This window comes from Budorcas taxicolor, chromosome 11, assembly GCF_023091745.1.
Source record: "Budorcas taxicolor isolate Tak-1 chromosome 11, Takin1.1, whole genome shotgun sequence".
Lineage (NCBI taxonomy): Eukaryota > Metazoa > Chordata > Mammalia > Artiodactyla > Bovidae > Budorcas > Budorcas taxicolor.
Genome location: NC_068920.1, coordinates 16,378,755 through 16,395,022, shown reverse-complemented (window position 1 = coordinate 16,395,022; position 16,268 = coordinate 16,378,755). Strand labels below are relative to the sequence as shown.

The 16,268-nt window shown below is 44.8% G+C and overlaps 1 protein-coding gene across 1 annotated transcript in view; it reads right to left on the bottom strand.

Annotated features, from left to right (window-relative positions):
• Positions 1-665: 665 nt before the first annotated feature.
• Positions 666-16,268, bottom strand: part of HIVEP1 (HIVEP zinc finger 1) — a 129,332-nt gene continuing 113,729 nt past the window's right edge. The window contains exons 7-8 of the mRNA XM_052648826.1: positions 3,804-4,297; positions 666-2,254 (exon numbers count right to left, since the gene is read on the bottom strand). Coding sequence (XP_052504786.1) covers positions 1,142-2,254; positions 3,804-4,297 — 1,607 coding nt within the window. The 3' untranslated portion in view covers positions 666-1,141. The remainder of the gene's footprint in view (positions 2,255-3,803; positions 4,298-16,268) is intronic.

The window sequence follows — 16,268 nt, the reverse complement described above, 5'->3', positions numbered from 1 at the left end:
TTTCACAAATGAAGCATCTGTAGCCTCAGGTAATGCTGCACCTCAGCGCAGGTGCAACTGTGCGTCCCCTCCCCATTTTTCTAAATAAGGCAAGCCTCTCAGGACAGGAAGCAACCATTTCCAAAGAGTCAACTTAAGTAAGTTCAAGTCTGAATTTGGTTCTCCTGTGAAGCCCAGACCTCCCGCGGTTTGGTCCGGGGCGGAGGCCTCCGGAGCTCATGGGCTTCGCCCAAGCCAAGCTCTCAGGACTGACTTGTAACAGGATACGCTTCTCAGAAGCTGTCATACCCACCTTTACGAACTTTGCCCTTTTCTGTCCTTATGCTAAATACACTTACCTGTAGTGTTCTTAAGTACTGAATCTTCTCAAATAGCTACAAAATTATTCCTCCTAAGATGGAAAAATTGGTCTCTTGGCTATTTCCCTTGGCAGTAACTATAAAGCCCTGATTTCTCAAAAATATAGGGGGTGGGGGTGAGTGTGGAAGGAATGTTAACCTCAGGCTCTTTTTCGAATGCAGGTTGCTGGTCACTACATGACATAAAGAAACCACCACTAAAGCAATGGTAAAGTCAGTAAACAACTTTACTGAAACATTTCATAACACAGAAAATCTGTCTGAAGTGTAACTTTACTGTCTTACACAAGGACAGACCCATTTTCAAAGACTAATATGAATACAATAAATATGGAGTTTACATACTAATTTATACACAGAAACTCTGCCCCACAGCCATAAAAATTTAATATTTAACAGTGCAACATATAATTTAATCATTGGATTTGACAGGTTTTTCTTGCTAAACACAAATAACTACCTGGCTTTCATGTACATATATAATATATACTTTATGTATATAGATATTCAACAATCTGTACAGTTTCTAAACATAAAACTCCTAAAAGGCACAATTGTCTATACAACATGTACAAAAATGGCTGGAGCTGACACAAAATAATTATTGGTCAAAAGTTCATGATTGCACAAAGATTAGTCATGAGTTTATGTCAGAAAAATGTGCTTTAAGGAAAGGAGGGTTTTCAAAGAAACCTGTAAGTGTTTATATAAAAAAACCAAAAAAACAAAAAACAACAAAAAAAACCCCCAAACCAAACCTCCCCCCCTGAATAAACAGCCCCCTAGGTGGCGATCACGAGCCTGTCCTCATCCTCGTCGCTACTCACGTCGCTGAACTGAGTGACCGGCCTCCGGGGCGGGGGCCGGGGTCCCTCCGGGTCCAAGAGGAGCCTCGGCCGGCCCGGCGGGGGCGGGGGTGCCGAGGCTGGTTTGCAGGGCGCTCCAGGGGTGTCGTTCCGGGGCTTCGGGTGATTCGCCGAGGCCCCCTTCCCCGTGTCCTTAGGACTGGAGCTGTCTCGCCTTGCCTGGTCTCTGGCCGGGGCAGGCGGATCTAGACCCTTCTGTGCGCTTTCCCGCTGGACTCTGGGTGAGCCCTGCGGGGATGGGGTCCCACCACCGGGATGCGCCCCGGCAGAAGGCTGCGTGGGCGGCGCCTCCCGGGGAGCCCTGTTTTGGGGAGCGGGCATCTCGGGGGCACCCTGGGCGTCCACAGGGACCTGGCTCACGGAGGGGATGAGCGTGGGCAGGGCGATGTTTAGAATCTGGAGGCCCGGGATGGGCGCGGGGGGCGCGGGGCTGCTCTGGGAGGCGGGGTTGGCGGCCACCACCTGCAGCCCCACGGCATTGAGGGCCAGCCCCGGCGGGCGCACGGGCGGGCCGAGGCTGGCGCTGGCCAGGCCCACGATGTTGACGGTCTCCATGCTCAGGGCCGGCAGGGGCTGCAGCGTCGGGACGCGGATCTGGCCGATGGGGATACAGGGCACCACGCTGCTCAGTTCGGTCACGCCCGCGGGGCTGGCAGCGCCTGGCACGTCCGCGCTCAAGTCCCCCGGGGTGCCCAGTGGTCTGTGGATGACGTTGACAGCCGGGATGGTGAGCTGCACTGGCCCGGCCTGGATGGGGACGAAGGTGGAGTAGGTGAGGCCAGCGGGGACCACCTGGATGCCCCCGACCGGAACCATGTTATAGGGTGTCCTTGACTGCTGCTGGGAATGCAGAGGCAGGTGGCTGAACAGGTGCGTCTGTGGAGAAGGCAGGCCTGCGGGTGGAGGCAGGGAGGCTTGCGGCTTCTGCTCTTGAGGGCCGGGCCGAGGCGAGGTGGACGGAGGAGCCCCTCCTGGCTGAGGGAGGCGCTCAGATGCCGGGGGAGGAGGAAGGCTCAGGCATGGAGGGCCCTGAAAGACAAGATGGAATCACCTCTTGATGGCTCAGCTTCCTTATTAGTCACCGTGAAAAAGTTTTAGCTCTTGTAAAAAGTCTCTTCTGTCCTGAGGTAAAAGTGTGGAACAAGGATTTCATAAAAATGAGCTTGCTAAATGTTGGTATGTTGATTTTAAAAGCAAAATTCCTATTACACCATTTAAGCTCTTTATTTTCTAGAATAAGTAACCACCACAGATTCTGTATAGTACTTAATTTTCAAACAGATTTCCTGGATATCATCTCATTTATACCAAAATTAACCCTGAGAGGCGGCCATAATTATCTTCTTCTTCCACTGCTATTATTATTGCTGGCACCTCTAGCTCCACCCTAGTTTAGAGATTAGGGATTACTGAGAAATTCTGAGGTCTTAGTTGGCCATGAGTATCGACTCAAGGGGGAAAAATTAACTGGAGGACTACTCATTTATGAAATAAAGAGCTTCCGTTAACGAAGAGGTCTGCAGTTTTCATTTGTTCATATATTTTAAGTGGACGAAATGTCTACTGAAAACTGGATCTCCAGACACCCGTAGGTGTGTGAGAGATTTAGGGACAGAAGCTTAGAGCACAGGGGACTAATAGGAAAGGAATGAAACGTTAGTAGAGGAGTAAATCCTGCTGATTTTCCCACCCAGGATTATCATCTAAATATTCACTTGTCCTCATTACAGAACTCCATTAATGTATATACTAATTTAAATATTAATGCTACTTAAATATGAATGTAATTTAATTAAATAATATTAACGCAGGATAGGCTCTAGTGAATTCAAGCTTAGTCTTCCGAGTTTTCTCTAGTGTTACCCAGCAAACTAAAATCTGCCACATTTAGAAATAAATCCTATGGTGATCCTCAGTTCATCCCAGAGGTAAGAGAACTGTCCATGAGAGAAAACAGGTTTCTCAGGAGCCTGCCAGGGGTGTCAAAGCAGGAAGTCATTCACTGCTCACATGGAGGGTGACTTTCCTGAGTCCTGAGTCTGGTTCGGAGCTAGTTCTTGGGCAGGAAGCTGTCCTAAGTGGTGACAGCAAGTTGATGATTCAAGCAAAGTGAACTTTTTAATATTTTTTTTTCTTTTGGGTGGGAGGGGTGGGGGTTTCAAACTGGTAGCTGCCTTGTCAATAAGGGTAGCATACAAACTGTTTGGATAGTAAGTGCAAATCCATCATATCAATGCCAGTGGAAGATCATCTCAGAGGAAGCCATGGAAAATGGAGGTCCCGAGACTCATATTCTCCACTGGCACACAAATATTTTTTATTCCAAGATATTTATAAAAAACCAAATAGTAGTAAATGAGCATACTGCAAAGATTACTTGGTTCTTTTACAGATTTATAATACAATAGATGAACTTTGACTAAGATACATAACACGAATCCAAAGGGCATAAATGTCCTTTAGCCTTAAGTCAAACAAAAGAAAATAAGGTTAAAAAAAAAAACTGATGTAGCTACAAATGAGCAATTTCATACAATAACTCCTGAAGTCAAAAGGAAAACGGCTATGGATTCATTACCTGCGTTAAAGCCATAGCCTTTCCTGCCGCAGAGCCGCTCAGCATCTCCTCCGGGTCGGGGTAGTCCACAGACATCTGCTGACATGGGGACCTGGGCGCTCCCTCGGGTGGGCGGGCGGCCGCCTCTGCACTGCCCGCGGGCCGCGGCCCGGCGCTGCTGGGGGACCCCGGGCTCCCGCCGCGGTCCGACTGCAGCGCGCTCAGCACCGTCATCTTGGTGGGCAGAGCCCTCGGCAGCACATCCATCGCGTCCGCGGGGCCCACGGGAGAGCCCTCGGGGGCGCCGGCGTCCTCGTCCGCACCCGTGGGGTCTCCAGGGCCGCCCCTGGCCGGCAGGTGCTGCGGGCTGGCGGCGGCCGAGGGCGCGGCCGACAGCACCGACTCGGCCTGGCTGTCTTCGTCCTCCTCCTCGTTCTCGATGTCGTCGTCCTCGGCGCCATCGGATTCCTCCGGGTCGTATCCAGACCTCTCGAAACTGAACCTCTGTTTCTCGTCTGAGAAAAAACAACCGAGAGGGGATGTTATAGATGCTTGTGCAAGTTTAATGGATGGCATCTTCTTTTTTTATAAGTTTGGCAATGCCGCCAGGAATATTCAAGGCCAGGACGCTGCCTACACAGAGCCCCCAGTTTAGTCGGGGAGGATGACACGGGGAGGAAGACAGTCAGGACAGCGGGGATCAGAGGGATGCGCCGGCAGAGGAGGGGAGTGGCCAGGAGGGCTTCCTGGAGGACGCGGACGGTGGACGAACCTCGCCAGAGCAGACGGGCAGAGGCTGATACATAGTGCAGACCAGAAACAGAAGCCTCAAATTTTATACCTCCAAAACAAGCCTGAACTCTACAGAGAACGTGAACCGAGAGTTCACTGCAACTCATTCTCTGAGCGCTTCTCTACTTGCTTGTACCGCCCTTTTGTTGAACAAATTAAAATGAAACCAAAATACTGGTGGCATTTCGTATTTGCAAACAACAAATTTCTATGATATTTGCATAGCATTTTAGGCATGTTTCTGCTGTTCTCTGAGTAGTAATATTCTGTAATTTTTTTTTCTGTGATGACTTAACCCATTTCTCATAGGAAATGGAATATTAGTTAAAAGTCATTAATATCAGCCATATAATGTCACATGAGACTATGTTTAACAAGGAATAGTCAAGATAGCCCAGGGAATAGTTTTAAAATTCTTATAAGCACATGCAAGACTGGATTTAAAACCTTGTCTATTCAAAACTTGCAAAATCAGAGGCACTTTCCCTTAGCAAGCTAATAGAGTTTAACAGTTAAACGGAAGAGCAATGTAAAATCTCCACCCCATTCACTGTCGCTGAGCTATACGACATTCAGCTTTGCTGCAATGCAGTCTGCATTTACATGTACTTTTTGAAGAGAAAAAATGTGAACAGAGAAATAACTAACAGGTATCTTTCCTGGGTTTCCCAAATGGTCTGTGTATTAATTTACCTTATTACTCTTTTCTACATTACAAAGATAAGTTCTTAGAAAAGAATCTTGAAGTATCAACACCAACACATTTATGGATGATTATTTCTAGGAGACAGAACAGATCAGAACTTAAAAAAAAAAAAATCTCAAGCACATGTTACTTTTGTGCTTAAAACATTCAAACACAAAACATACATGTAGGCTCCTAATATGTGATTTCATGCCTTCTGTTTTATGGGTTCTACCATTTTGTTATAAAATAACAGATAAAACAGCACCATCTACTGAATTCCACCAGGTGCCCGCACTGGACATGGGGTGGGCACGGTCTGGGTAGGTACTCTGCCCCCTTCCTCAGATCCCTCTATGATACCCTGTCTGATGTTTGAAATTCTAAACTTAGACCATCACCCCTCATATGTTTTGAATTTGCCACATGAATGCCAAATCAGATATATTTTTAGAGATTTTAATAAGAGAAAAAAAATTATTTCATAAAAGAAAGTAGAAAAGAAAAGAGAAGAAACTGAGGTGAGGGATCAGAGGCCAGTCCTGCCACCAAGACCAACTACGGTGAGACTTGCTCAAAACCTACTGTTTTCTTTTTTTTTAAGAATAGGCCTAACTTTAAATTTATAACTCTTCCCAAATCCATCGTAAGGCTGAAGTCCCTTCAAACAGCTCAAGCTCCAGGGATCGTCTGTATAAGAGAAGGGAGACGAGCTTGAGTCATCCGGGGCAGATGCAGCAGGACACGGTCAGAGGCCGGCTAAACGGTGGACAGACTGGTCAGGGCCGAGCGCGGGCGGGGGGCGCTGGGTGGACCCTCTGAGGCTGCCTCTTCTTTCAGGCTGTAGATGATGATCACCGTTCAGTCCCACAGAAAAGTGGACTAAGCATCCACGGTGGTCGGGATCCAGGGGAGAGAAGCAGCATTGAGGAGGGGCAGGGAACCCCCCCGCACCCCCTCCCTTCTCTCCATAGGGAACAAACACTCCGTCCTGTGAAGAGGGGCGCTGAAGCATCGCTGCCCTGGGACACTGGAGGGAATTCACTGCGGTGAGGAAATGGAGTGAGTAAGAGGAAAAACACAACTCTACTCCCTAAGGAGGGACAGGGTTGCCAGCTGAGTCCACCACAACGGCTGAGCTGGGGCAGGAGAACGAGAGGGCCAGAGCCCAGGGACCCGAGGACAGGGTGCCCGCAGGAGGCTGGGGCAGGGCCAGAACAGTGCCATCCCATCCTCCTCCTCACCCCCTAATGCCAGGCTAAGGCGCCTTAAGTGAGAGCTAACAGCAAAATACTGCAGGAAGGGCACCAGGAGAAGAACAGAACGTGTCCAGCACCCTCTCTGATGCACAGCGCCAAGGGAAGACCTAAAACGGGAATCGAACAAGCACTTCTCTTACAATCCAACCCGCACCCCAAACAAGAAATGCCTCTTTAGGAATCTGAAGCCTTTTGTGCTCTGATGGTAGTAATCTTAACAGCAACAGAGCTCTCCAACCCAGTCCAGCTCCTGACCGGAAATAGCAAGGCTTCAACTCTCACTTGAAGGGGCCTGCCAGGCATAAACGCTATTTACATTGGTCTTGATTGTCTTATGCAAGATGTCTAGCTCTCAATAAAAATTACAAGCCATACAAAAAGGCAAGAAAAAAATACTCAGAAGAGGAAAAGCAATCAGAACCAGTCAGATATGGTGCAGATGTTAAAGCTTTCAGAGAATTTAAAATAATTGATCAATACAGTATGTTAAAAGCTCTGATGAGAATGGTGAGCAACACAGAATACCAAGTGGGAATTTCAGCTGTGAGAAGAAACTATGGGAAAACAAAAAAATGAAATGCTACTGATGAAAGACACAGTAATAATCATAGGAAAACAAAACAGAATTCTATGCCCATTGAAAGGAATTTGCAAAGATGAAAACTTTCTTAAAAAACAAAAACTCACAAATGACACTAAAAGCATAATTAGTTTATAAAAATGGATAAACTAGGCTTCATCAATATTAAGAAAACTTTGCTCTGAGATAGACACTGTAAAAGAGAGTAAGATAAGCCACAGACTGGAAGAAAACGTCTGAAAATCACATTTCTGACAAACGGATTATATTCAGAATATATTGAAAACTACCCAATTCAACAATAAGAAAGCAAACAACCCACTTAAAAAAATGGGCAAAACCTCTGAAGACACTTCACCAAAGACAACTGGGAAGCAAGCAGCACACGGAAGCATGCTCAATGTCATCAATCTCTAGGGAAATGCAAATTAAACCCACAATGAAATGCCACTACACACCTGTTAGAATAAATGGTCTAGACACTTTGAAAAACAGTTTGATAGTTTCTGCCAAAGCTAAATATACACCAAGCTAACGACCCAGCAATTCTACTTCTAGTATCAAACCCTGCAGAAATGGAAACTTCATTCACATAAAAACCTGTATATGAATGTTTTATAGCAACTGTATTTATGACTGCCAAATACTGGAAGAAACTCAGATTATCATTCAAGTAGTCAGTGGATAAGAAGCTATGACACATTAAGACAACAGAATACTACTCAGCAATATAAAGGAATTGACTCCCACAAAAACATGGATAAATCTCACATGTATTTTGCTAAGTGAAAGAAGCCAGACCCCAAAAGCTACTTATTCTGACTCCTTTCATATGAGACTCAGGAAAACAGAGAAATACAGGGAGGAAAAGAGATCAGTAGTTGCTAGGGGCTCTTATGGGAGTGGGGGAGGAGCAGTTATCTGTATATAAGTGGCACAGGAGACTGTCAGGGTGATAGGACTATTCTACATGGAATTGTGGGGTGGATATACAATCCTAAAGGAAATCAACCCTGAACATCATTGAAAGGACTGATGCTGAAGCTGAAGCTCCAATACTTTGGCCACCTGGTGAGAAGAGCTGACTCACTTGGAAAAGACCCTGATGCTGGGAGATTGAATGTGGGAGGAAAAGGGGCCCACAGAGGATGAGATGGTTGGATGGCATCACTGACTCGACGGAAATGAGTTTGAGCAAGCTCTGGGAGTTGGTGATGGACAGGGAAGCCTGGTGTGCTGCAGTCCATGGGTTGCAAAGAGTTGGACACGCTTAGTACTTGAACAACAACATATACAATTCTACACATTTGTCAAAAACCACAGAACTGTACAGCATAAAGTGAATTTTATAGTATGTAAATAAAAGCATAATTAACCAGGACATGGGAAAAATTCAAGATGAGATGCAAGGTCAGACTGATGACTTGAGCACAAATAAATCCCACAACCATGACCTAGGGAACCTTGGCAGAAGGGGTTCTGACCAGATAATATGAAAAAGTGAAAGTCACTCAGTTGTGTCCAGCTCTTTGAGACCCCATGGACTATAGCCTGCCAGGCTAAGGAATTCTTCAGGCCAGAATACCGGAGTGTGTTGCCATTCCCTTCTCCAGGGGATCTTTCCAACCCTGGGATTGAACCCAGGTCTCCCACGTTGCAGGCAGATTCTTTACCAGCTGAGCCACAAGGGAAGCCCAAGAATACTGGAGTGGGCCGCCTATCCCTCCTCCGGTGGATCTTCCCGACTCAGGAATCAAAGTGAGATCTCCTGCATTGCAGGCGGATTCTTTACCAGCTGAGCTACGAGGGAGATAATATGGCAAAAGACAAAAAGAGCTGCCCAGAGACACTGTGCTGTGATTATAAATCCGTTTTCACAGGCAGGCCAGCATTTCTGGAACTAGTTTATTGGTATACTAGAGTGGGACAAATGGGTAGACATCCTGTAGATGAGAACCAGGTTTCTCACTGTAGGAGAAAGGAAAAAAGGAAATGGAACAGGCTAGACAGAATAAACTCTGCGGGGCTGGACTGGAACTAGAATTATCAGTATGGACTCCTGTTCTCATTTGTGTGTGTGTGTGTTTATGTGTGTACACAGAAATAAATACAGATGTGTGTACATATGATTTAGTATACATACGGTTATTTCCCAGCTCTATCCAACAAGAGGGGTTAGAAGCAGTGACAGGTTAGCGGCCAGAAATGCATCACCTAGTGGCTAGATCTTGGTTCCTAAAAATACCATTCTCCAATAAAAGGAACCAGGGGTCCCTGGAGAAATGGTCAGTTCCAGGCCTGGAACATCTTGAGGTGTCCAAGAGTAAAGAATAGCTTAAAGGAAAATAATAGCAATAAAAGAGTAGCAGCATGTGGAAAGGGCATAGGGAAGACCTCAAAGAGCTCTCAATGGCCACTGAGAACTTGAGCTACACGGTAAACAACAGTACTGGGCCTGCAACCCAAAGAATTAAGTCCACAGTCCATATGGAAGTCATGAATAAATGGATGGATGGATGAACAAATGGAGAAATGGTAACTTTTCGGTGCAGAAAAACTCTGATTAATAAATTAGAACACCAATACCACAGGCAAGGTCCATCAATGCATAAACAGAATATCTACATAGTTTGAAGGTATCTCCACCCATATTTAATATGTATAAAGGGAACAAGAGTTAAGTTTACAGTAGCGAGTCCTGGCAGACATCACCTTGGCCAAGGAATGGAGGCTCACGTGACCCATGAAACGTAGTGACATAAGGTACCTGACATGATGCCCCAAGAAAGTCACAGTCTCCCTATGGCACCTCCCCAAGAATGTATAACCTCAGTCCAGCCAGGAGCATGTATCAGAAAACCTCAAGTTGAGAAAATTCTAGAAATAACTGACATGGACTCTTTATCAATGTTGAGGTCATGAGAGACAGGGAAGGCTGGGGGTGCTATGATAGCTGGATGCGATGTGGGCTCCTGAAGGACAGCCTGGGACGGGAAAGGCCATCAGAGGGAAAACCAGCAAGTCCTGCTCTCCAGCTGGCAGTCCTGAGCTGGGGCTGGGTTCTTAGTATCGACGAGTGTTGTATGGTCATGTAAGATGCTCGAATAGGGGAGGCCGGATAGAGTATACGCTCCACTAGCTTTTCAACTTGTCTATGAGACCAAAATAATCTTAAACAAACAAACAAAATGATATCAATCTATTTGCCAATGCGCCGGGATCTTCATTTTACTCTACTGACACCAAGATTCTGTCTCATTCAGAAAAGCATACACACCCCCCATCTCCCTGTTGTCCTTATTATGCTCATTCAGATTTCTCTTTCTGACATGCATTTTTTTTTCCTCTCCTTCTATTGTTTCATAGGAAATATTAATTGAGATAAATTCCAACATGGCTCTCGTTTAATTTAAAAGCTCAGGAAATTTCTCCAAAATACACCCTAACGCCCCTGTCCCTCCCCCACCCAAACATACACACACTCTTAAATCTTGTACCCATCTTGCAGTTCTCTCTACCCTGGTTCTAGCCAGCGAGACTGCGGGAGAACCCGGGTAGATTGTATACACAGAGCACTGCTATCTGATTGCAGATAAAACAAAAACTAATTAAGGACCTGATTTTTTTTCTCAGACAATGATTTTTAAAAAATTTAAAAAGCACTAAATTATTTTACAGGGTGGAGCCCACAGCTCAGAAGTGTCAGAACCAAGATTCAAACCCAGGCTGGTCTGGCTCCTGAGTCTGTGATAAACACTCCATGTTCCAATGTCATATTATAAAAACCCAACCAAAGAATGATCTGAAAGAAGGTCATCAATGAATTATAGTCAATAACCTAGCTTCTAAATATGCATGAGGGAGTTGAATGTTTACACAGACATTAAAAGCTTCAAGTAATTATTTTATTACGAAGAGTAGAATGTGTAAAATACAAGCCCGAAGGAGAAAGCAAGCTGATAGCCTTTGAAATATCACAACAAATACACTGTAGTTTACAGTGAGTATGGAAGTTTAAGAATCAGTTATACTACAAATCTTTAAAATTTTTAATTGTACATATAGATATTAAATTTCAGTGTATGCAATTTACATGAAAGGATATATAAAGAAAACCATATGCTTTTGAATGGGGAAGGAGGTAAAACTACTTGGCTCCATTTTAATCTGTCTTTGCCCGGATGACACACTTCAGGATCAAGGTTCGCAGTATTAGGGGTAGGAAAACTCTGGTGTCTCTAGACCTGGCCTTCTCCCTGCACACAGCCACGTGCCTGCAGCCCACAGAGAACTTCAGAAGAGCTGAGGTTCCTTCCTGCAGTTTTCTGTCCCAAGATAAGGACTGAACAGTGTTTATATCCCTGTGTGCACTGGGTCGTGAAGCTTCTGAAGGGGGAAGACCACTGTCAAAATTTGGAAACTTGAAAATGAGTTTCCGGTCATTCCATACTTGTTAAACAGGGTAGATATTCCAGAGCGGCAGAAAGAAGATACAACGAATACCTTAAAGAAGCCTGAGACAAAGGCATCCTTCTAAATACCCAGAGCACCAAAACAAAGCCCAGACCTCTGCCCTCTGCATTTGTGCTTAAAAAAAAAAAGCCCTTTCATACTACTGTGTCGTCCCCTTAACCTCCAGAGAAGACTATTTCTATCTACTCAGAACCTGTGCTGATAGAAGACTGGGAGAGTGACCTGCCCACGACCACAAGTCAGCAAGGTCAAGGACACAGATATGCTAACTACCCCAGAAACTACCATTTCTGACTTTGTGACACTATGCATTTTGCTACAGGCTGTTGCTGAGCTCAGTAACGACGATGGCACACAACACTGACTTCCTAGTATATATCAGGGGCTGCCAAACCCCACGTGGCTCCCCCTGTTCTTTTACATAAAGTTTTATGGGAACACAGCCAGGCCCCATTGTTGACATACTGTCATGGCAACTTTTGAGCCACACTCACTGAGTTTCATCGTCATGACAGAGACTGTGTGGCCCATAAAGCCTAAAATATTTATTATCAGGTCTTTTACAGAAGCAGCTTGCCAATATCTTAATGGACTGTCATGTTTAAACCTGACAGCCACTTGTGGCAGACCAGATACCAAATTCATCTTACACAAGCAAGTTAAGCGACTTAAATACAGCGGGAAGCCAGAAGCCAGAACTTAGAAACAGGGTTTTTCTTTTCTTTTTTTTTTTTTTAAGAGCCACATCATTATTCCAATCAGATATACTCTGACAACTCTTCCTTCCTTGGTATGTACAATGTAGTAGCAGTGCGAGTTCCTCAGGCATGTCTGACTCTTTGTGACTCCATGGGCTGTGGCCTGCCAGGCTCCTCTGTCCATGGTATTCTGCAGGCAAGAAAACTGGAGTGGGTAGCCATTCCCTTCTCCAGGGGATCTTTTTGAGCACAGGGTTCGAACCCGGGTCTCCTGTATTACAGGCAGACTCTTTACCAGCATACCAGGGGATGCTCAGTTAAGTTCAGTGCAGTAGCTCAGTTGTGTCCGACTCTTTGGGACCCCATGAATCGCAGCACGCCAGGCCTCCCTGTCCATCACCAACTCCCGGAGTTCACTCAGACTCATGTCCATCCAGCCATCTCATCCTCTGTCGTCCCCTTCTCCTCCTGCCCTCAATCCCTCCCAGCATCAGTCTCTTCCAATGAGTCAATTCTTCTCATGAGGTGGCCAAAGTACTGGAGTTTCAGCTTTAGCATCATTCCTTCCAAAGAACACCCAGGGCTGATCTCCTTTAGAATGGACTGGTTGGAGCTCCTTGCAGTCCAAGGGACTCTCAAGAGTCTTCTCCAACACAACAGTTCAAAAGCATCAATTCTTCGGCGCTCAGCCTTCTTCACAGTCCAACTCTCACATCCATACATGACCACTGGAAAAACCATAGCCTTGACTAGACGGACCTTTGCTGGGAAAGTAATGTCTCTGCTTTTCAATATGCTATCTAGGTTGGTCATAACTTTCCTTCCAAGGAGTAAGCATCTTTTAATTTCATGGCTGCAATCACCATCTGCAGTGATTTTGGAGCCCCCAAAAATAAAGTCTGACACTGTTTCCCCATCTATTCCCCATGAAGTGATGGGACCAGATGCCATGATCTTTGTTTTCTGAATGTTGAGCTTTAAGCCAACTTTTTCACTCTCCTCTTTCACTTTCATCAAGAGGCTTTTTAGTTCCTCTTCACTTTCTGCCATAAGGGTGGTGTCATCTGCATATCTGAGGTTATTGATACTTTTCCCGGCAATCTTGATTTCAGCTTGTGCTTCTTCCAGCCCAGCATTTCTCATGATGTACTCTGCATATAAGTTAAATAAGCAGGGTGACAATATACAGCCTTGACGTACTCCTTTTCCTATTTGGAACTCCAGCGGGGTGAAAGCTGTAGGCCACCCCTCTGCAACTCCCAGGGACCCAAGAACAGAAGTAAGGAACCCATACTTACTTAATAAATTCATAGATAAATGGCTTCTAAAAGTTCTATTTAATTTCCCTCCTCCTGGACACACTCTCAACTCATTATAAAGGAAAATTTCCAGTACTCAGTACGAGTCTACATATTTGTAATGTGAATTCTATTTTCTGTAAATTTAAATTTATGAGGGATAAAGAAGGTAAGCAATGCAGCCATAGTGCTTTTCAAAATTAACTCATCAAACCACTCCCCTGAAGATGGATTATTTCCAAATCCCATTTCATTCAGTTAGATGCGCTGCAGGCTTGCCCTCTCACTGCTGCACAATAGCGACCCCTGCTGGCTGAGTCAGGGGCCTCCCTCAGACTGGCTCCCCTGGGAGGTCAGCGGAGCCTCCTCCATCAACGTTCTGTTGCTGCAATTTCTCTCTCTCCCTTTTTCCCTCATAATTTCTCTGAAATCCAAACAAGGGCAACATGGGGGAAAGTCTTCTAAAGCATGCGACTACAGCAATAATGGGGTTTTGTTAAACTATGTTTTCACCTTAACTATATAATGGGCCACAGTTTAACGTTTGCTAACTTTAGGAAGTAAGCCAAAAGGCAGTCCTATCTGTGTTGCTCACTAGTGACATGAACACTTCTTTATTTTAACTACAGACTCCAAGACCTATCATGGTTTCATATTGTGTGTGGAGGTTTTTCTTAAAAGGAGTAAAAATATCTTCTGCAGACATCCCAGTGACAAAAACATATCCTATAGGTAATTTCGTTTTGAAAGAATTTCATTTAGTTCTTCACTAATTTTAAGGGTAAATGTGATACAGGTTTTAAGTCCTGGGATCTAACCGCTTCTTCTTACATACACCATCCTAAGAACTTCATCACCAACAGTGTTTCCAGTTGCACTTTGCCACTCTGAGTGGTTCTCCCAGCCTGGCAGTGAAGGGCACACATTAACATTTGTAGCATTGAAGCCCAGCAGTCTGTTGACGAAAACATTCTTTGGATCAGAGCATAAAAAGCAAATAGCCAGTGGTGTGATTTTTTGACACAAAAGGTGAATACAAAAGAAGTATTTATTAAGATCCCAAGAACACTGGGACAAAATTCCTGAGACTATATAATTTTGCAAGATTACAGGCAGGCGTGCAGCTGGCTGGAGGGTAAGACTTTTCATAAGCACCTCCTATGATTACAGCTTGAGGTGCTAGGTTTAAACTAAATGGAAACTTGAGACGGCAGATGTCCAATGTTTAATGGCTGCCTTAGATAAGATTACAGTCCCCTCTGCTTAATTCAGAATAAATGCTTCCCAACATCTCTAAATTAACTCCATTTGAAAAGTGAGAACAAGAATTTTATCTGCTGAAGGATAAGATGGGCAGCCATACAGCCCACGTTGCTAAGGGGAGTAAAGAGTCAACAGCTCAGGAGAATTTGGTCCTTCATCACAACACCTCCACAGTGACCTATAGTAAGTGCTCCATCAGCCAGGAAACACACACATTAGGCTGGTGTATGACATTTGGGGTAAAGAGCTGGTAGACGAGAAAACAGGTTTAGGACATTCCAAAAAAAGAAAAAGGTTGGAGATGATAGCAGGGGAAGAAATACTGTAGATAAGTAGAAATAAATCTAGAGTAAATCTCTGATGAAAATAAGGCAAATATAAACGAATAATTAAATATGAACATGGAATAAAAAAGCCTGGACTCTTCCCAGAAAAGCCAGAAGCTGACCAAGACATTACCAAACGATTATGATTTTTCAAATAAATATTATGGTGGGATACTCTGTAGCAACACTGGCCTTTAGAGAGCCTCTACTTTTGTTGAATAAGTGAAAGCTCAGAGATGATATTTCTTGATGATTATGTGTACTACAGAAAAGATCAATTAAATTTAAGACCAAGTGCCCCTGGCTCCTCCCCCAATTTTTCCAATAAACCTAAAAACACAATCCTTAGGTTTCTGGTTGCTATTCAGCAAACTCTGGCATTCAGAATCAGGTTCTCCCAAATAACATCCTTGTGGGTTTTTCCCTTTAAAAAGTTTATGCCCATTTCCCAGATGTCTGAGATTAATCAAGGCTTAAATACCTGGAGCAAGTTCTTGCGTCTCCTGTTAGCACTGGCTGTTAAGGCTTACGTGACTTTCATCAAGTGTGCTGACTCTAACAGTCCTTCCTAAGTGCTCTAGGACCCCACTTCTGACAGCACGTCTCTGCTGTCCATGGGAAATTTTATTCAGCATCTAGAGAAGAGTTAACACCACAAATCTTCACACTGATCAAGATGAGGTGTTAGGGCACCAGTTGCTCCTGAACCTGCCTACTTCTCTTTGATCACTGCGCTATCTGGTGGCATCTGTAATCTAGCTGCATAACTGAGACATCTCCACTTGCTTAGGAAAACGTAGGTGACAAAGGAGATTCCGCTGATAGGAGTTTACTCAGTAATTTCAAACATGTACTTTTCATCCAGTCGATCAGTAACGTCCCTGGATAAATGCACCTCCAAGGGCCAAATGGAAGGCATCGGAAGAGCCCCTGGAATCACTACCTTTAGGGACACAGGTAAGAAACTTCTAACTGGTAGCCAAACCTTGGCATTTTCCTGAATGTTTCTGTAGGCACGCAGCAGATGGAAGTCCTAGTGCAATTCCTAGAAGTGCACTGGGCTTAATACCAGAGTTAGATGAAAAGGACGAGAAATGATATTAGGACACCAC